General features: G+C 43.7%; 1 protein-coding gene across 5 annotated transcripts in view; it reads left to right on the top strand.

Annotated features, from left to right (window-relative positions):
* The window catches only part of LOC130316661 (oocyte zinc finger protein XlCOF7.1-like), a 34,361-nt gene extending 16,858 nt beyond the window's left edge, over window positions 1-17,503 (top strand). For 4 of the 5 annotated variants that reach the window (XM_056552803.1, XM_056552804.1, XM_056552802.1 and 1 more), the window contains exon 7: window positions 13,916-17,502. In XM_056552803.1, the coding sequence (XP_056408778.1) occupies window positions 13,916-16,707 (2,792 nt within the window). In that variant the 3' untranslated portion in view covers window positions 16,708-17,502. Of the gene's footprint in view, window positions 1-13,915 lie in introns of all 5 variants that reach the window. The other variant, XM_056552801.1, reaches the window with a different exon arrangement.
* Window positions 17,504-21,905: the final 4,402 nt, after the last annotated feature.

The raw sequence follows: 21,905 nt of genomic DNA on the forward strand, positions 1-21,905 counted from the left end.
GCGGGCGCCGTTTATTCTTCTACAGTACAGTAATACTGTAAGTGCTGCCCGCATCACCGGAGCGCATAGATCAGCGGACGCCGTTTATTCTTCTACAGTACAGTAATACTGTAAGTGCTGCCCGCATCACCGGAGCGCATAGATGAGCGGGCGCCGTTTATTCTTCTACAGTACAGTAATACTGTAAGTGCTGCCTGCATCACCGGAGCGCATAGATCAGCGGGCGCCGTTTATTCTTCTATAGTACAGTAATACTGTAAGTGCTGCCTGCATCACCGGAGCGCATAGATGAGCGGGCGCCGTTTATTCTTCTACAGTACAGTAATACTGTAAGTGCTGCCTGCCTGCATCACCGGAGCGCATAGATGAGCGGGCGCCGTTTATTCTTCTACAGTACAGTAATACTGTAAGTGCTGCCTGCCCGCATCACCGGAGCGCATAGATCAGCGGGCGCCGTTTATTCTTCTACAGTACAGTAATACTGTAAGTGCTGCCTGCCCGCATCACCGGAGCGCATAGATCAGCGGGCGCCGTTTATTCTTCTACAGTACAGTAATACTGTAAGTGCTGCCTGCCTGCATCACCGGAGCGCATAGATCAGCGGACGCCGTTTATTCTTCTACAGTAATAAGGACTCTCAGTGCTGGGACCTGTGGACCAATCACACAGCGTCCCCAGCACTGACATACAGGGGATAGGTGTGGAGGCTGCGGGCATAGCCATGCCTATCCGACTGTTGCTGATTATCGTTAAAAGCATTTTTTAGCATCGTTAAAGCTGCTAGAAAGCAGTAAAAGGTAAGATTAACCTGTTATTTCTAACAACTTTGTCAAGCTGGGGCCGGTTTATGGGGGTTAAAATTAATGCATATTGGTTCGAGAATTTGGATAACGAGGTAATAAAACAGTTAACTGATAATGAATTATATAAAGCCCTGGAAACAATTAACCCGATAACGACCATTGACGTCTATGCTAGTCCATGTGCCTTTAACGAGATATGACGCAGGCTCCTGACTCAAACCCGCGTCATACCGGCCGGCCCCCAGCTGATTCCTGTAACTGGGGGCCGGCATTAATAGTCGACATGCGGCGATCACTGCAGGTGGCTCTTTAACCCCTTAAGGACCCAGCCCAAATATACCTTAAGGACCCGGCCATTTTTTGAACATCTGACCACTGTCACTTTAAGCATTAATAACTCTGATGCTTTTACCTTTCATTCTGATTCCGAGATTGTTTTTTCGTCACATATTCTACTTTATGTTAGTGATAAAATTTTGTCGAAACTTGCATCATTTCTTGGTGAAAAATTCCAAAATTTGATGAAAAAATTGAAAATTTTACATTTTTTTTACTTTGAAGCTCTCTGCTTGTAAGGAAAATGGATATTCCAAATAAATTATACATTGATTCACATATACAATATGTCTACTTTATGTTTGCATCATAAAATTGATGAGTTTTTACTTTTGGAGACATCAGAGGCTTCAAAGTTCAGCAGCAATTTTCCAATTTTTCACAAAATTTTCAAAATCAGAATTTTTCAGGGACCAGTTCAGTTTTGAAGTGGATTTGAAGGTCCTTCATATTAGAAATGCCCCACAAATGACCCCATTATAAAAACTGCACCCCTCAAAGTATTCAAAATGACATTCAGTAAGTGTGTTAACCCTTTAGGTGTTTCACAGGAATAGCAGCAAAGTGAAGGAGAAAATTCAAAATCTTCATTTTTTACACTCGCATGTTCTTGTAGACCCAGTTTTTGAATTTTTACAAGGGGTAATAGATGAAAAATCCCCCCAAAATTTGTAACCCAATTTCTCTCGAGTAAGGAAATACCTCATATGTGTATGTCAAGTGTTCGGCGGGTGCACTAGAGGGCTCAGAAGGGAAGGAGCGACAATAGGATTTTGGAGAGGGAATTTTGCTGAAATGGTTTTTGGGGGGCATGTCACATTTAGAAAGCCCCTATGGTGCCAGAACAGCAGAAAACCCCAACATGGCATACCATTTTGGAAACTAGACCCCTCAAGGCACGTAACAAGGGGTCCAGTGAGCCTTAACACCCCACAGGTGTTTGACGACTTTTCGTTAAAGTCGGATGTGTAAATGAAAAAAAAAATTTTTTCACTAAAGTGCAGTTTTTCCCCCAAATTTACCATTTTTACAAAGGGTAATGGGAGAAAATGCCCCCCCAAATTTGTAACCCCATCTCTTCTGAGTATGGAAATACCCCATGTTAGGATGTAAAATGCTTTGCGGGCAAACTACAATGCTCAGAAGAGAAGGAGTCACATTTGGCTTTTTGAAAGTAACTTTTGCTGAAATGGTTTTTTGGGGGCATGTCGCATTTAGGAAGCCCCTGTGGTGCCAGAACAGCAAAAAATACCCACATGGCATACTATTTTGGAAACTACACCCCTCAAGGAACGTAACAAGGGGTCCGCTGAGCCTTAACACCCCACAGGTGTTTGACGACTTTTCGTTAAATTTGGATGTGTAAATGAAAAATTATTTTTTTTTTACTAAAATGCAGTTTTTCCCCAAAATTTTACATTTTTACAAGGGGTAATAGGAGAAAATGACCCCCAAAATGTGTAACCCCATTTCTTCTGAGTATGGAAATACCCCATGTTAGGACGTAAAATGCTCTGCTGGCGAACTACAATGCTCAGAAGAGGAGGAGCGCCATTGAGCTTTTGGAAAGAGAATTAGTTTGGAATGGTAGTCAGGGGCCATGTGCGTTTACAAAGCCCCCCGTGGTGTCAGAACAGTGGAACCCCCCACATGTGACCCTATTTTGGAAACTACACCCCTCACAGAATTTAATAAGGGGTGCAGTGAGTATTTACACCCCACAGGACTTTGGAACAGTGGGCTGTGCAAATGAAAAAGTTTATTTTTCATTTTTACGGACCACTGTTCCAAAAATCTGTCAGACATCTGTGGGGCGTAAATTCTCAATGTACTCCTTATTACATTACGTGAGGGGTGTAGTTTCCAAAATGGGGTCACATGTGTCGGGGGTCCATTGTTCTGGCACTATAGGGGCTTTGTAAACACATGTGGCCTTCAATGCCGGACAAATTTTCTCTACAAAATCCCAATGGCGCTCCTTCTCTTCTGAGCATTGTAGTTCGCCCGCAGAGCACTTTAAATTCACATATGGGGTATGTTCTTACTCAGAAGAGATGGGTTTACAAATTTGGGGGGGCTTTTTTCCTATTTCCCGATGTGAAAATGAAAAATTTAGGGTAACACCAGCATTTTAGTGAAAAAATATAATTTTTTTCATTTTCCCATCCAACTTTAATGAAAATTCGTCAAACACCTGTGGGGTGTTCAGGCTCACTATACCCCTTGTCACGTTCGGTGAGGGGTGTAGTTTCCAAAATGGGGTCACATGTGGGTATTATTTTTTTTTGCGTTTGTCAGAACCGCTGTAAAATCAGCCACCCCTGTGCAAATCACCAATTTAGGCCTCAAATGTACATGGTGCACTCTCACTCCTGAGCCTTGTTGTGTGCCCGCAGAGCATTTTACGCCCACATATGGGGTATTTCTGTACTCAGGAGAAATTGCGTTACAAATTTTGGGGGTCTTTTTTTCCTTTTACCACTTGTGGAAATAAAAAGTATGGGGCAACACCAGCATGTTAGTGTAAAAAAATAAAAAAAATTTACACTAACAGGCTGGTGTAGCCCCCAACTTTTCCTTTTCACAAGCGGTAAAAGGAAAAAAAGCCCCCCAAAATTTGTAGTGTAATTTCTCCCGAGTACGGAGATACCCCATATGTGGCCCTAAACTGTTTCCTTGAAATACGACAGGGCTCCAAAGTAAGAGAGCACCATGCGCATTTGAGGACTAAATTAGGGATTGCATAGGGGTATTCTACGCCAGTGATTTCCAAACAGGGTGCCTCCAGCTGTTGCTAAACTCCCAGCATGCCTGGACAGTCAGTGGCTGTCCAGAAATGCTGGGAGTTGTTGTTTTGCAACAGCTGGAGGCTCCGTTTTGGAAACCCTGCCGTACAAGACGTTTTAAATTGTTTATTGGGGGGGGGGACAGTGTAAGGGGGTGTATATGTAGTGTTTTACTCTTTATTAGGTGTTAGTGTAGTGTAGTGTTTTTAGGGTACATTCGCACTGGTGTGTTACGGTGAATTTCCCGCTAGGAGTTTGCGCTGCGGCAAAAAATTTGACGCAGCCCAAACTTGAAGCAGGAAATTTACTGTAAACCCGCCTATGTGAATGTACCCTGTACGTTCACATGGGGGGGGGGGGCAAACCTCCAGCTGTTTCAAAACTACAACTCCCAGCATGTACTGACAGACCGTGCATGCTGGGAGTTGTAGTTTTGCAACAGCTGGAGGCACACTGGTTGGAAAACCTTCAGTTAGGTTCTGTTACCAAACTCAATATTTTCCAACCAGTGTGCCTCCAGCTGTTGCAAAACTACAACTCCCAGCATGTACTAATCACCGAAGGGCATGCTGGGAGATGTAGTTATGCAATAGCTGGAGGTACCCAACTACAACTCCCAGCCTGCCGAGACAGCTGTTTGCTTTCTGGGCATGCTGGGAATTGCAGTTTTGCAACATCTGGAGAGCTACAGTTTTTAGACCACTGCACAGTGATCTCCAAACTGTGGACCTCCAGATGTTGCAAAACTACAACTCCCAGCATGTCCAGACAACAAACAGCTATGTGGGCATGCTAGGAGTTGTAGTTTTGCAACATCTGGAGGGATATAGTTTAGAGACCACTGTATAGTGGTCTCAAACTGTAGCCCTCCAGCTGTTGCAAAACTACATATTCCAGCATGCCCAAACAGCTGTCTGGGCATGCTGGGAGTTGTAGTTTTGCAACATCTGGAGGGCTACAGTTAGAGACCACGGTCTCAGACTGTAGCCCTCCAGATCTACTTACCGGCTTCCGTAGGATCCCGGCAGCCGTCCTCTTCAGAAGCACGTGACGCCGCCCGCCGATCAACGTCGCCGCAGCCTCCGGACGGGTAAGTGGACGTCGGCGCCCGGTCCCCTTCGGTTCCCCGTTCTGCCCCGCCTATTGTGGGTGGGCAGGACGGGGAAAACGAAAGTTAACCCCCCCGCCCCCGGTCTGCTATTGGTCGTCCCCTCTGACGATCAATAGCAGACCAATAGCAGGGATAGGAGGGGTGGCAACCCTGCCACCTCACTCCTATGCCTACAGGGGGATCGTGGGTGTCTTGGACAACCGCGATCCCCCTTCTATTCCGGGTCACCGGGTCACAATAGACCCGTATGACCCGGAATCGGCGCAAATCGCAAGTGTGAATTCACTTGCGATTTGCGCCGATCGCCGACGTGGCGGGGTCTGATGACCCCCCTGGGCATTTGCACGGGGTGCCTGCTGATAGATATCAGCAGTCACCCCGGCCCGGTCCCTGCCCGGCGCGCGGCGGGGACCGAAATTCCCACGGGCGTATGGATACGCCCTGGGTCCTTAAGTACCAGGACGTCAAGGCGTATCCATACGCCCTAGGTCCTTAAGTGGTTAACCCTTTTGACAGTGGCGTCTAAAGGTGCCTTTATCCTGTCCCTGGTGGTCCAGTGGCGTGGATTGCCCCCCCCCCCCCTCCCGCGGCGATTCACTGTGGGGGTAGCCTGAGGACTTGCCTCTGCTTCCATGCCGGCTCTGGTGCTCAGAATGATAAAGTCTGTCAGGACCAGGCTTTATCAATCGAGTGCAGAGCACACAGATCAATGTGGTTCTATGGAACTACATTGATCTGTATGCGGAATGATTCCTCCTAAAAGTCCCCTAAGGACTAAAAGAGAAAAAAAAAACACACACACATTAACCCCTTCCTTATTAAAAGTTTAAATCACCCCCCTTTTCCCAAATTCCATATAAAAAATATATAAACATAATAAAAATAAACATGTGGTATCGCCACGTGCGTAAATGTCCGAATTATAAAAATATATGTTAATTAAACCGCACGGTCAATGGCGTATGCGCAAAAAAAATTCCAAAGTCCTAAATAGCGTATTTTGGTCACTTTTGATACCATAAAAAAAAGAATAAAAAGCGATCAGAGTCCGATCAAAACAAAAATGGTACCGATTAAAACTTCAGAACACGGCGCAAAAAATTAGCCCTCATACCGCCCTGTACGCGGAAAAATAAAAGTTATAGGGGTCAGAAGATGACAATTTTAAATGTATTAATTTTCCTTCATGTAATTATGATTTTTTCCAGAAGACAATATCCAACCTATATAAGTCGGGGATCATTATAACCGTATGGACCTACAGAATAAAGAGAAGGGGTCATTTATACCGAAATATGTACTGCGTAGAAACGGAGGCCCCCAAAAGTTACAAAATGGCGTTTTCTCGTCGCGCAATGTTTTTTTTCCCGTTTCGCTGTAGATTTTTGGGTAAAATGACTGATGTCACTGCAAAGTAGAATTGGTGGTGCAAAAAATAAACCATAATATGGATTTTTAGGTGAAAAATTTAAAGGGTTATGATTTTTAAAAGGTGATGAGGAAAATATGAAAGTGCAAAAACGGAAAAACCCTGCGTCCCCAAGGGGTTAAGGGAAACATGTCCCGAGGAGGGGACGGGTTCCCCTTTGAAATCTATCGGCGGTATAGGGAGATACTCATTTCCGGCTTTGGTCAGGGTTATAAATAATTCTCTGGAAACGGGTACTGCCAAACCCAATGAGTGAGGCCAATATAATATTATTGTTAAAACCAGATAAAAGGAAGAAAAAGAATCGTATAGACCTATATCACTGTTGAATACAGATATTAAAGAGGTACTCCGGCGCTAAGACATCTTATCCCCTATCCAAATGATAGGCGATAAGATTCCTGATCGCGGGGGTCTCGCCGCTGGGGACCCCTGTGATCTTGCACACAGCACCCCGTTACAATCAGTCCCCAGAGCGGCAGTCATCAGCCCCGGAGTGAACATGCTCCGGGGACTGATTGTAACGGGGTGCTGTGTGCAAGATCACGGGGGTCCCCAGTGGTGGGACCCCCTTGATCAGGCATCTTATCCCCTATCCTCTGTATTCTATTAGCTAAAGCCTTTGATACACTCTGCCCCTTCTAATCATAGACATCAATATGGAATCCTAAATACACTCCGCCCCCTTCTAATCATAGACCTATCAATATGGAATGCTAAATACACTCCGCCCCCTTCTAATCATAGACATCAATATGGAATGCTAAATACACTCCGCCCCCTTCTAATCATAGACATCAATATGGAATGCTAAATACACTCCGCCCCCTTCTAATCATAGACATCAATATGGAATGCTAAATACACTCCGCCCCTTCTAATCATAGACATCAATATGGAATGCTAAATACACTCCGCCCCGTTCTAATCATAGACATCAATATGGAATGCTAAATACACTCCGCCCCCTTCTAATCAAAGACATCAATATGGAATACTAAATACACTCCGCCTCCTTCTAATCATAGACATCAATATGGAATGCTAAATACACTCTGCCCCCTTCTAATCATACACATCAATATGGAATACTAAATACACTCCACCCCCTTCTAATCATAGACATCAATATGGAATCCTAAATACACTCCACCCCCTTCTAATCATAGACATCAATATGGAATGCTAAATACACTCTGCCCCCTTCTAATCATAGACATCAATATGGAATACTAAATACACTCCGCCCCCTTCTAATCATAGACATCAATATGGAATCCTAAATACACTCCACCCCCTTCTAATCATAGACATCAATATGGAATGCTAAATACACTCTGCCCCCTTCTAATCATAGACATCAATATGGAATACTAAATACACTCCGCCCCTTCTAATCATAGACATCAATATGGAATGCTAAATACACTCCGCCCCCTTCTAATCATACACATCAATATGGAATGCTAAATACACTCCGCCCCTTCTAATCATAGACATCAATATGGAATGCTAAATACACTCCGCCCCCTTCTAATCATACACATCAATATGGAATACTAAATACACTCCACCCCCTTCTAATCATAGACATCAATATGGAATCCTAAATACACTCCGCCCCCTTCTAATCATAGACATCAATATGGAATGCTAAATATACTCCGCCCCTTCTAATCATAGACATCAATATGGAATGCTAAATACACTCCGCCCCCTTCTAATCATACACATCAATATGGAATACTAAATACACTCCACCCCCTTCTAATCATAGACATCAATATGGAATGCTAAATACACTCCACCCCCTTCTAATCATAGACATCAATATGGAATGCTAAATACACTCCACCCCCTTCTAATCATAGACCTATCAATATGGAATGCTAAATACACTCCGCCCCCTTCTAATCATACACATCAATATGGAATACTAAATACACTCCACCCCCTTCTAATCATAGACATCAATATGAAATACTAAATACACTCCACCCCCTTCTAATCATAGACATCAATATGGAATGCTAAATACACTCCGCCCCCTTCTAATCATAGACATCAATATGGAATGTTAAATACACTCCGCCCCCTTCTAATCGTAGACATCAATATGGAATGTTAAATACACTCCGCCCCCTTCTAATCGTAGACATCAATATGGAATACTAAATACACTCCGCCCCCTTCTAATCGTAGACATCAATATGGAATACTAAATACACTCCGCCCCCTTCTAATCATAGACATCAATATGGAATGCTAAATACACTCCGCCCCCTTCTAATCATAGACATCAATATGGAATGCTAAATACACTCCGCCCCCTTCTAATCATAGACAAATATGGAATGCTAAATACACTCCGCCCCGTTCTAATCATAGACATCAATATGGAATGCTAAATACACTCCGCCCCCTTCTAATCAAAGACATCAATATGGAATGCTAAATACACTCCGCCCCCTTCTAATCATAGACATCAATATGGAATGCTAAATACACTCCGCCTCCTTCTATCCAACTACTCATGGCATGACTCCAAGAATGAGGAAATCCATCTAAGGATATAAACATGGAAGAACTATGATATATTTCCGCCCCATTCTGGACTATTTTCTATACATGATCTTGGTAAGACATTAAGACATTTAGCAGAGATATATGATCTCGTTAGACTATATTTTAGGAGGCAGAACTTGAAACAAGTTTCCTGTGTGGGAAATATATTTATAACACTTAGTTTGGCGAGTAGGAATTCTATCAGTGTCTAAGCAATGATTTAATGCTTTGATAGATTTGAGTCTTGATTCTTCTGCAGGTAAAATTAAGCCTCACAATATCCTAAAACTATAATCTCAATATGGAGATAATTAATTATTTAATTTATTTATTTGCCAATCTAAATGGTATAATTCCATCCACATTATCCAAATTGGTCTTAATGAAACGGAATACCATTTTTGTGTCTCTTACCAAGTCTATGTAAGAACCTCGCTTTGGCTCTTAGGAACACTGAACGGTCCATCTCATTGTCATGGATAGCCATTGGGTCGGTACCTTGTGATTAGGCCGTCTGCTGGGATCTCACATGGCTTTCATGGCTTCCATCTTGTGGACCTCTTTCAGTGGAAGACCTCTTTGTCTTTGTCTGTGTTCTCTCCAGTCTACAGCACAGTTCAGTACCGTTGTAATGTATGTATATTGGTATACTTATATTTACCTAAAATGCCCATTTGGAATGGGGACTCCATGCTTCTCTGTTACTTGCTCACCCCTCCCCCATCTGCTCTCTCCTATCTCGCCCCCACCATCGTGTAGAGGAAGTTGCTGGCCATGAGGACAATGCTACTCTCTGCTATTTGCTCACTCCCTATATGCTAGAACATCCCACTAGTGAGGGTGGGAACTTATGCTAAGTACAGAGGTTATATAACCCAGTGGACAGCCTAAAAAAACACAGAAGCATTTGAAACTGACAATGGCTCAGTTTGATTTACTTTGGTATACTTCGGTATATTAAATCTGTATACCGATTTGGCCGGGAGTAAGATAGTTACAAGAGCGTTGATAGAATCCATGTCAACGCCCACAGTCTAGAGTCTGCCTAACATCTGGTTTACCAGACTTTTTAATTAGTTAGACACACCTTCCTAAATTGGAATTCTCCAATGAAAGTTGGTTGGGCGTGTACTTAGGTAATGACTATGACATTACTATAATACCAAGAATGCATTGAGCATATCACCCATAATGCCTTTCCTGTCGGTGTAATGTCACCTACCCATCCGCTAGGGGGTGCTATTGCATAAGCAATTAGCATCATTACCATTAAGGGTTAACTGTCAATAACTGGTCTTAAACCCCCATTCCACACTTGACATATGGAGCCATAATTCAATAGGTGTGACACATATAAGTAATCAAACCATGGTTTCTCCAGACATAGAGTCACCAACTAGACGTTCTCAACACTATCAAATTTATTGGAGAGATAAGAGTCCCATGGAGGTCTCTTTCACACAGACGTGTGAATCTCTGTCTTATCTTGGTATTTGATTGTTAGTTACAATAACATTCACAAGACTGGCAAACTAGCCCTTAACAAAGACTCATTCTCAAATTCCATACTTGAGATCTTTCCACTAGGTCTTAGGAATGTAAACACTGAGCAATGCTGAGCAGTCATATATAAGATAGATATATACTGATGTCCTTTACAATACTAACAGTATATGACAATATCATATGTCCTTCTGATTACCATATATATAAAGAACTAATGTTCATTCGGATGAGACATAGTTATTCTTATCTCACCCCCTTTCTCTCCATTCACCCCCCTTTACATTGGGTGAATTGTAGTAGTGTCGTCTAGCGAGTGTAACCAGCCCCCTAATCTGTCTGTCTTATCTAAACAGCCATAAATAACTAAGGAGACATCTAAGTATTCTTCAGACTGGCACTTTTAGAACAGAACTTTAGAATTGTGGCCTACGTAGATTATACACAAAATGGCCAACATCATGCTATTATGCTATGATTATGCTATTATGCTATGATTATGCTATTATGCTATGATTATGCTATTATGCTATGATTATGCTATTATGCTATGATTATGCTATTATGCTATGATTATGCTATGATTATGCTATTATGCTATGATTATGCTATTATGCTATGATTATGCTATTATGCTATGATTATGCTATTATGCTATGAAACATTAAACCTAGTGATTCATTTTTGGGGCCTAATTAGCTCGACAAATCTAAAGGAGGGAGGATGGTTGGATTATATTGGCTTAAAAAAAGCTTTCACTGAGTTTAGTAATGGAGGATGTATATATTCAATATACCCTGAGATTGTAATTATTATGGATGGTAAAATAATTTAAAAAAAACATATATTTCGTATGTGTATACAGCTCTGACAAATTTAGAAAAAAAATAAACTAATGCATAAGAGTTTTCAGAATCTTTCAGAAATGGGAGGAGGAGATTAGTTCCATTAAGGACATTGTTAATTATTGATAAGAAATATACAGTGACCCCCCCCCCCCCCCCCCCCCCCCCCTACGATGGCTCCGACATACGATCATTTCAACATACGATGCTTTTGTATGTCGGGGCCATCGCATAAACAGCTATCAGACTGCTTCAGCTGCCCCCGGATAGCCGTTTACGGTGCCCAGTGTGGTCCGCTGACGATCATTTATCTGTCCTCGGGGCTCCGGTGCGTCCTCTTCGGGATCCCCTGTATCGTCGGTGCTCTCCATCGTCGTCATCACGTCCCTGTCCAGTCATCCAATAGGAGCGGCGTGCGTAGCGACGTGATGGCGGCGACGTAGAGCGAGGATGCCGGGGAAGCAGAGGCCTTACCAGAGCGTCGGGGACAACCCAGGGACGCGGTGACAGCGATGGAAGGCGACATCCAGGGCAGCGGTGACGGTCCGGAGCGGCGGGGACACTCTAGTATAACCTCCAATACCAGTGGTCTTCAACCTGCGGACCTCCAGATGTTGCAAAACTACAACTCCCAGCATGCCCGGACAGCCGTTGGCTGTCCGGGCATGCTGGGTGTTGTAGTTTTGCAACATCTGGAGAGGTCCGCAGATTGTAGACCACTGTCCTATACTTTACATTGCACGGATCCCTCAACATACGATGGTTTCAACAAACGATGGTCCATTTGGAGCGGATTACCATCGTATGTTGAGGGACCACTGTATTTCAAAATCAAAGAGATAACTGGTGTATGTATGGAGTTCTCCCCCCGATAGCACCCCTGGGTGAGGACACAGGTATTAAAGTTAGTAAAAAAATATATGCTTAAAGGGGTTATCCAGGAAAAAACTTTTTTTTTATATATCAACTGGCTCCAGAAAGTTAAACAGATTTGTAAATTACTTCTATTAAAATGTTTTAATCCTTTCAGTACTTATGAGCTTCTGAAGTTAAGGTTGTTCTTTTCTGTCTAAGTGCTCTCTGATGACACATGTCTGGGGAACCACCCAGTTTAGAAGAGGTTTGCTATGGGGATTTGCTTCTAAACTGGGCGGTTCCCGAGACACGTGTCATCAGAGAGGACTTAGACAGAAAAGAACAACCTTAACTTCAGAAGCTCAAAAGTACTGAAAGGATTAAGATTTTATGTAATAGAAGTAATTTACAAATCTGTTTAACTTTCTGGAGCCAGTTTTTTCCTGGAATTCCCCTTTAAAGATGTTATTCTATGCCCGTTTAATGATTGTTAAAAATATGATTTCCCCTTAGGAGTCCTATCTGTGTTGACTGGTATAATAATATGAGGAGGATAAAGGGTTATATTGTAAGGGGGGGGGGGGGTAGAGAGGCTTCCCCCCCCCCCCCCTCTCCTTTGTACCATTAGTGTAAATTTGTGAGATGTGAAGGGGTGCGGAATTAGAGGGACAGATTGGAATGGAACGTATGAAAGAGAGATAGATGATATATTATAAGTGACAAATCAATAATCTTATATATAAATGGGGGGAGACCTGACTCGCTGAATCAACCTAAACCCTTGGACCTAGAAACCTGAATTTTTTCACAGGTGTTTTTAAGACCTAGACAAGGAATAAGAAAGGATTTTTCGAAATTCCACCCTTAAGGGGTGAAAAGATTTTTTTGTTTTTGTTTAAAGTCCCATACAAGTCTATGGGAAATATATGTTACTGCAGAACTTCCAAACAGCTGGAGATATTTCCATAATACTTGGTCACATGTTACGGGTCGGGATAGGAGGTCAAATAGTTTACCTTTTTTGTACATGAGGATATGTTCCTTTTTTTATTTTTGTAATGTCAAAATGAAATAAAAAAAAACAAAAACTTAGGCCTCTTACATTCCACGTAACAAACGTTACTGATTCCAAACCTGTTCCCCTGATAGGTTCTTCCCATCACCAGTATTTCTGTATCCCCTCTGCCTGACTAATCTTCTGACCTCGTGTCACCTGACCATGCCTTTTCCTGTTGATTTTGCACTGCGCCGCTGTCTAGGTTTAATCCATTGCTTGTCCTGCATCTGGTTCTGTGATTTTGTACTGCGCCGCTGTCTAGGTTTAATCCATTGCTTGTCCTGCGTCTGATTCTGTGATTTTGTACTGCGCTGCTGTCTAGGTTTTTACCCATTGCTTGTCTGACTATCCTGACTACTCTGAAGTGGTGAATAATTTTAATTTAAGCAGTTTTTTCTATACATGATCACCAGCATGCAGATTATTTTTTTGCAGTTTTTCTTTAGCCAAAAGCCAAAAAAAAAAAAGTGGACTGAAAAGTAATAAAAATATACAGACCAATTCTACTTCCAAAAAAGTGCACATCAGAGTGGATCAAAAACTGCGTGTGTTCTTTTTTGGCCTAATAAAAATGTTATACATTTCTTTGGAAAACAAAATAACAAAATCAGTTTTATCCCAACAGGAAATACGAATAATAACTGTGAGGGAAACATCATGTTATCTGTGAGTGATAAAGGAGAAGATGGAGAGATCATGGAGCGCTCCTCTGGAGAAGATGGAGAGATCATGGAGCGCTCCTCAGGACAAGATGGAGAGATCATGGAGCGCTCCTCAGGAGAAGATGGAGGGATCATGGAGCGCTCCTCAGGACAAGAGGGAGAGATCATGGAGCGCTCCTCAGGAGAAGATGGAGAGATCATGGAGCGCTCCTCAGGAGAAGATGGAGAGATCATGGAGCGCTCCTCAGGAGAAGATGGAGAGATCATGGAGCGCTCCTCAGGAGAAGATGGAGAGATCATGGAGCGCTCCTCAGGACAAGATGGAGAGATCATGGAGCGCTCCTCAGGACAAGATGGAGAGATCATGGAGCGCTCCTCAGGACAAGAGGGAGAGATCATGGAGCGCTCCTCAGGACAAGAGGGAGAGATCATGGAGCGCTCCTCAGGACAAGAGGGAGAGATCATGGAGCGCTCCTCAGGAGAAGATGGAGAGATCATGGAGCGCTCCTCAGGAGAAGATGGAGAGATCATGGAGCGCTCCTCAGGAGAAGATGGAGAGATCATGGAGCGCTCCTCAGGAGAAGATGGAGAGATCATGGAGCGCTCCTCAGGAGAAGATGGAGAGATCATGGAGCGCTCCTCAGGAGAAGATGGAGAGATCATGGAGCGCTCCTCAGGACAAGAGGGAGAGATCATGGAGCGCTCCTCAGGACAAGATGGAGAGATCATGGAGCGCCCCTCAGGAGAAGATGGAGAGATCATGGAGCGCTCCTCAGGAGAAGATGGAGAGATCATGGAGCGCCCCTCAGGAGAAGATGGAGAGATCATGGAGCGCTCCTCAGGAGAAGATGGAGAGATCATGGAGCGCTTCTCAGGAGAAGATGGAGAGATCATGGAGCGCTCCTCAGGAGAAGATGGAGAGATCATGGAGCGCTGCTCAGGAGAAGACCTCCTTACCCCTAATGTCCATCCAGATCTATCCTATAATGATCCCCCTGGTCATGGGGAACCTTCTCCTCACCAACCACACATTGTTACCACAAGGACAGAGAAGAAAGGGGGGAAAAAGATCCAATGTGATGAATGTGGGAAAGAGTTTACAAAAAGATCAAATCTTATTACACACAGAAGAAGTCACACAGGAGAAAAGTCATATTCATGTTCAGAATGTGGGAAATGCTTTAAAAAGAAATCAAATCTTATTACACATGAAAGAAGTCACACTGGAGAGAAGCCATATTCGTGTTCAGAATGTGGAAAATGCTTTAAAAATAAATCAAATCTGGTTATACATAAAAGAATTCACACAGGAGAGAAGCCATATTCCTGTTCAGTATGTGGGAAATGTTTTATAAGCAAGTCTAACTATGATAAACATGAGAGAACTCACACAGAAAATAATAAGCCATTTTCATGTTCAGAATGTGGAAATAGTTTTTCAAGTAAGTCATATCTTGTTATACATCAGAGAAGGCACACAGGAGAGGAGCCTTTTTCCTGTTCAAAATGTGGGAAATGCTATTTATGTAAATCACATCTTGTTAGACATGAGAGAATTCACACAGGAGAGAAGCCATATTCATGTTCAGAATGTGGGAAATGCTTTACATATAAATTTGAGCTTCTTAAACATCAGAGAAGCCACACAGGAGAGAAGCCATATTCGTGTTCAGAATGTGGGAAATGTTTTACATGTAAATCAAATCTTGTCCTACATGAGAGAAGTCACACAGGAGAGAAGCCATATTCGTGTTCAGTATGTGGTCAGTGCTATTCAAGGAAATCACAGCTCGATACACATGAGAGAAGTCACACGGGAGTGAAGCCGTTTTCATGTTCAGAATGTAAAAAGTGTTTTACAAGTAAATCAGATCTTGTCATACATGAGATAAGACATACAGGAGAGAATCCGTATTCATGTTTCGAATGTGGGAAATGTTTCTCACGTAAATCAAATCTTGATATACATATGAGAAGTCACACAGGAGAGAAGCCATTTTCATGTTCAGAATGTGGGAAATGTTTCTCACGTAAATCAAATCTTGATATACATATGAGAAATCACACAGGAGAGAAACCATTCTCATGTTCAGAATGTTTGAAATGTTTCTCACGTAAATCAAATCTTGATATACATATGAGAAATCACACAGGAGAGAAACCATTTTCATGTTCAGAATGTGGGAAATGTTTCTCACGTAAATCATATCTTGATACACATGTGCGAGGTCACACAGGAGAGAAGCCATTTTCATGTGCAGACTGTGAGAAATGTTTTATAGATAAATTGAATCTTTTTACACATGCGAGAATTCACACAGTAGAGAAGCCGTATTCATGTTCAGAGTGTGGGAAATGTTTCTCACGTAAATCACATCTTGATATACATGTGCGAGGTCACACAGGAGAAAAGCCATTTTCATGTGCAGAATGTGGGAAATGTTTTATAGATAAATCTAATCTTGTTACACATAAGAGAAGTCACACAGGAGAGAAACCGTATTCATGTTCAGAATGTGGGAAATGTTTCTCACGAAAATCATATCTTAATACACATGTGCGAGGTCACACAGGAGAGAAGCCATTTTCATGTGCAGAATGTGGGAAATGTTTTAAAGATAAATCGAATCTTGTTACACATGAGAGATTTCACACAGGAGAGAAACCGTATTCATGTTCAGAATGTGGGAAATGTTTCTCACGTAAATCATATCTTGATACACATGTGCGAGGTCACACAGGAGAGAAGCCATAATCCTGTGCAGAATGTGGAAAATGTTTTACAGATGAATCAAGTCTTTTTACTCATAGGAAAATTTACACAGGGGAAAAACCATAGTTATGTTCACAATGTGGTAAATGTTTTATACAGAAATCACATCTTGTTATCGGTGAGAGAAGTCAGAGGAGAGAAGCATTATTTATGTTCTGAATGTGGGAAATGTTTTATTACTAAAGTCAAATTAACGTATCATCAGAGAAGTCAAGTGGAGCGTTGGTGACTTCCAAAGCCATAAAGCTGAATTGTCACCGTGAACCTTCCTATTATTGACCCCACTGCAGGAGAAACCATAGTGACACAGGGGAAAGATCAGGACACCCCATGTAGTTTTTTTTTTTAAACTTAATCTTTTTCCACACAATATATAAAAATAAAGGTGATAAAGCTGAATAAAAAATAAATAAAAGATGCTTGTTATAAGGCTCGTATATTTCATATCTGCTCATGTTTCTTTCCATAGAAATGTTTTAAGGTCTATTAACCTCTTATAGGGCGAGTCTTGTTTCCATGGAGAGAATACACCGCTAGACTAATCTTCTGATCTCCTGTCACCTGACCTTGCCTTTTCCTGTTGATTTTGTACTGCACTGCTGTATAGGTTTGACCCATTGCTTGTCCTGACTCTGGTTCTGTGATTTTGTGCTGCGTTTGCCCACGTGTTGCCGACCTGGTTTCTCTGACTATCCTGATCTTGTTCTACAGGAGAGAAGTCTTATTCATGTTCAGAATGTGGGAAATGTTTCTCACATTAATCACATCTTGATGCACATGTGAGAGGTCACACAGGAGAGAAGCTGTTTTCATGTGCAGAATGTGGGAAATGTTTTATAGATAAATCATGTTATATATAAGAGAACCTCTCATAGGTCTATTTTCCATGGAGAGAATGCACCACCAGATATACGTCCCCAGCATCTCCATAAAGCGGGGGTTTGGTTTGGCCATTTAGGGTTTGTATTGCCCTCCACAGCCATCCTCTTCCTGGTTTCTTGCCGAGGCTGGACATCACTGTAACCACCAGCAACCAGGAAGAGGATCGCTGCGGTGGTCGGAGCAGGTTATTGGGGGAGCAGCAGCAGGTATGTACGGTTTGTTTTCTTAAATCCCGGGTCCCTGGGGAAGTTTGAAAAAAAATGTATCCCGGAGTTCTCCTTTAATAGAGAGAACCCTAAGTAGCCAGAATATGTGCGAGTATGAGTTGAATACGCGACAAATGTAGAACTTGAATAGTGAAGTCACTCCTCTTAGGATATCAAAGAATTTACCCATAAACTGTAAAAGAGTACTCCGCACCTAGTTATCTAATCCCCGATCCAAAGGCAGCTGGGAGCCCCCCGCAATCTCTGCCTCGGCACCCCGTAATCTGGATGTGTGGATTGAAAGACGCAGAATTAGGAGGGAACCACAACCATCACACCCCCTCCCATAGACATCACTAGAAGGGGGTGTGACTAACATGGCCGCCGCCAGCCAAGCACATCTGGCGTTCTGAACATAAAGATGGGCAGAAAACGAGTCCAATAATCCAAACAGATTATACAGTGGTCTCAAACTGTGGCCCTCCAGATGTTGTAGCCGTTGGCTACTGGGAGTTCAAATTTTGCAACATCTGGAGGGCCACAGTTTGAGACCACTGGATTAGGGAGAAAAAGCAAACGTTTAGTAAGATGGTTTGTGTATCCTACTATTATAGATGTGTATGAGTCTGCAGCCGGTCCAGGAGTAGGAGGAAGAGCATCAGAGATAGTGGACAGGATATGAGGATGGGATAGGAGGACGGGATATGAGGACTGGATGGGATAGGAGGTCGGGATATGAGGACGGGGAAATGAGATATGAGGACTGGATATGAAGATGATATATGGGGATGGGATATGAGGTCGGGATATGAGGCCGAGATATGAGGTCGGGAAATGAGGACGAGATATGAGGTCGGGATATGAGGACAAAATATGAGGTTGTGATATGAGGATGAGATATGAGGACAGGATGAGATATGAGGTCGGGATAGGAGGACGGGATATGAGAATGGGATATGAGGACATGATAGGAGGTCGTGATATGAGAATGAAATATGACTTCGGGATAGGAGGTTGGGATAAGAGATCAGGATATGAGGATGAGATGAGGACGGGAGATGAGATCAGGATATGAGGACGGGGATGATCACATGATATAAGATTGGGATATGAGGAGGAGATATGAGGATGAGATATGAGAAGGAGATAGGATGGGATATGAGTGTCACGATTCGGCTGGCTGGAGGTGGATCCTCTGTGCCAGAGAGGGATTGGCGTGGACCGGTTCTAAGTTGCTACTGGTATTCACCAGAGCCCGCCGCAAAGCGGGATGGTCTTGCAGCGGCGGTAGCAACCAGGTCGTATCCACCGGCAACGGCTCAACCTCTGACTGCTGAGATAAGCGCGGTACAAGGGATTAGACAAGAGCAGGGTCGGACGTAGCAGTAGGTCAGGGCAGGCAGCGAAGATCGTAGTCAGGGGCAACGGCAGGTGGTCTGGAACACAGGCTAGGAACACACAAGGAAACGCTTTCACTGGCACAATGGCAACAAGATCCGGCGAGGGAGTGCAGGGGAAGTGAGGTATAAGTAGGGAAGTGCACAGGTGAAGGTACTGATTAAAACCTCATGCGCCAATCAGTGGCGCACCGGCCCTTTAAATCGCAAAGACCCGGCGCGCATGCGCCCTAAGGAGCGGGCCGCGCGCGCCGGGACAGCACAGACGGGGAACGGGTCTGGTAAGCGAGTCGGGATGCGCATCGCCAGCGGGCGCGTCCCGCATCGGGAATCGCATCCCGGCTGGGAACATTATCGCAGCGCACCCGGTCGGCAGGTCTGACCGGGGTGCTGCGAATAGGAGAACGCCGTGATCGCTCCGGGGAGGAGCGGGGACCCGGAGCGCTCGGCGTAACAATGCCCCCCCCCCCTTGGGTCTCCCCCTCTTTTTGGAACCTGAGAATTTGAGGATAAGATTCTTGTCCAGGATGTTGTCCTCAAGTTCCCATGACCTCTCCTCTGGGCCGCAATTCTCCCAATCAACCCAAACATTTTTTTTACCTCTGACCGTCTTGGATGCCAGAATTTCTTTCACCGAAAAAACGTCAGAGGACCCGGAAACTGGAGTGGGAGAAACAACTTTGGGAGAGAAGCGGTTAATGATGAGTGGTTTAAGGAGAGAGACATGAAAAGCATTGGGAATACGGAGAGAAGGAGGAAGAAGGAGTTTGTAAGAAACAGGGTTGATCTGGCACTTGATTTTGAAAGGACCAAGATAACGTGGTCCCAGTTTATAACTGGGGACACGAAAGCGGACATTCTTGGCGGAGAGCCATACCTTGTCTCCGGGAGAAAAAATGGGGGGAGTTTTTCTTTTCCTATCGGCATGTTTTTTCATCCAGGATGAAGCCTGTAAGAGAGAATTTTGAGTCTCTTTCCATATGGTGGAGAAGTCCCGAGTCACCTCATCAACAGCGGGCAAACCAGAGGGCAAGGGAGTGGGAAGGGGGGAAGAGGGTGACGGCCGTACACCACGAAGAATGGGGATTTAGCGGAAGATTCAGAGACTCTGAAATTGTACGAGAATTCGGCCCATGGTAGAAGATCTGCCCAGTCATCCTGGTGGGAGGAAACAAAATGTCGCAAATAGTCACCCAGAACCTGATTAATTCTTTCTACTTGCCCATTGGATTGGGGATGATAAGAAGATGAAAAGTTTAATTTGATTTTGAGTTGATTACAGAGGGCCCTCCAGAATTTAGTCTCAGTATCAGAGATGGCAACCCTAGTGGATACTGGTCTCCCTAACAGCCGGGGGAACAGCTCAACTAGTAGTGTGGGGGATGGTAACGCAGGTAGGCCAAGACAGTTAGTTGTGGTAGGGGATTCTATAATCAGGAAGACGGATAGAATAATTTGTCGCCAAGACCACCTCAACCCAATGGTTTGCTGTCTCCCTGGTGCCAGGGTTCGGCATGTGGTGGAAAGGGTGGACAAATTACTAGGGGGGGCTGGGGATGACCCAGCTGTCGTGGTCCATGTGGGAACCAACGACAGAATACATGGTAGGTGGAGGTCCTTGAAGAATAATTACAAGGAACTAGGTGCCAAGCTGAAGGGAAGGACCTCTAAGGTTGTGTTCTCTGGAATACTTCCTGTGCCATGCGCATCGCAGGAAAGACAGCGGGAGCTTAGGGAGTTAAATGCATGGCTTAAGTCGTGGTGTGAGGGGGAAGGGTTTGGGTTTTTAGAGCACTGGGCTGACTTTTCATTGGGGTACAAACTCTATTCTACGGATAATTTGCACCTGAATGGAAGGGGGTCCGCTGTGCTGGGGGAGAGAATCCTGGAAGGGGGGGCAGAGTATTTAAACTAGGTGAGTGGGGGGAGGATAATAAAGCAAAGAAAGCAGACAGTGGGATGGATAGGTTAGAGAGGGGTCAGGACATAATGGCGGGTGGAGACGAGTCCTGTGGGGGGAGGGTAAGAGCAGTGGATAAGGAGATCCATGGGTTACAAACCAGCCGTAAAAATAAATGCAGCCCGAAAAATTGTAATCCCAATAATTCAAAAAATTCGTCCCAATAACTACAATAAGCCCCATTAACTCAAAAAATACCGTTAGCCCCAATAACTTAAATAACAACGTTAGACGCAATAACGCAAAAAATCCCATTAGCCCCAATAACTTAAATAATAACGTTAGACCCAACAACTCAAAAAAATCCCATTAGCCCCAATAACTTAAATAGTACAATTAGCCCTTATAACTCAAATAATAACATTAACCCCAATAACTCTGAAAATCCCATTAGTGAGACTAGATGTGTAAAACTTAATGGAAATGTAAAGTGTATGTTCACAAATGCCAGAAGCCTAGCAAATAAAATGGGGGAGCTTGAGGCCTTGATACTGGAGTAACATATTGATATAGTTGGGGTCACTGAGACATGGCTGGTGATATAGTTGGGGTCACTGAGACATGGCTGGTGATATAGTTGGGGTCACTGAGACATGGCTGGTGATATAGTTGGGGTCACTGAGACATGGCTGGTGATATAGTTGGGGGTCACTGAGACATGGCTGGTGATATAGTTGGGGTCACTGAGACATGGCTGGTGATATAGTTGGGGTCACTGAGACATGGCTGCTAATA

The sequence above is a fragment of the Hyla sarda genome, unplaced genomic scaffold (assembly GCF_029499605.1).
Source record: "Hyla sarda isolate aHylSar1 unplaced genomic scaffold, aHylSar1.hap1 scaffold_1945, whole genome shotgun sequence".
Lineage (NCBI taxonomy): Eukaryota > Metazoa > Chordata > Amphibia > Anura > Hylidae > Hyla > Hyla sarda.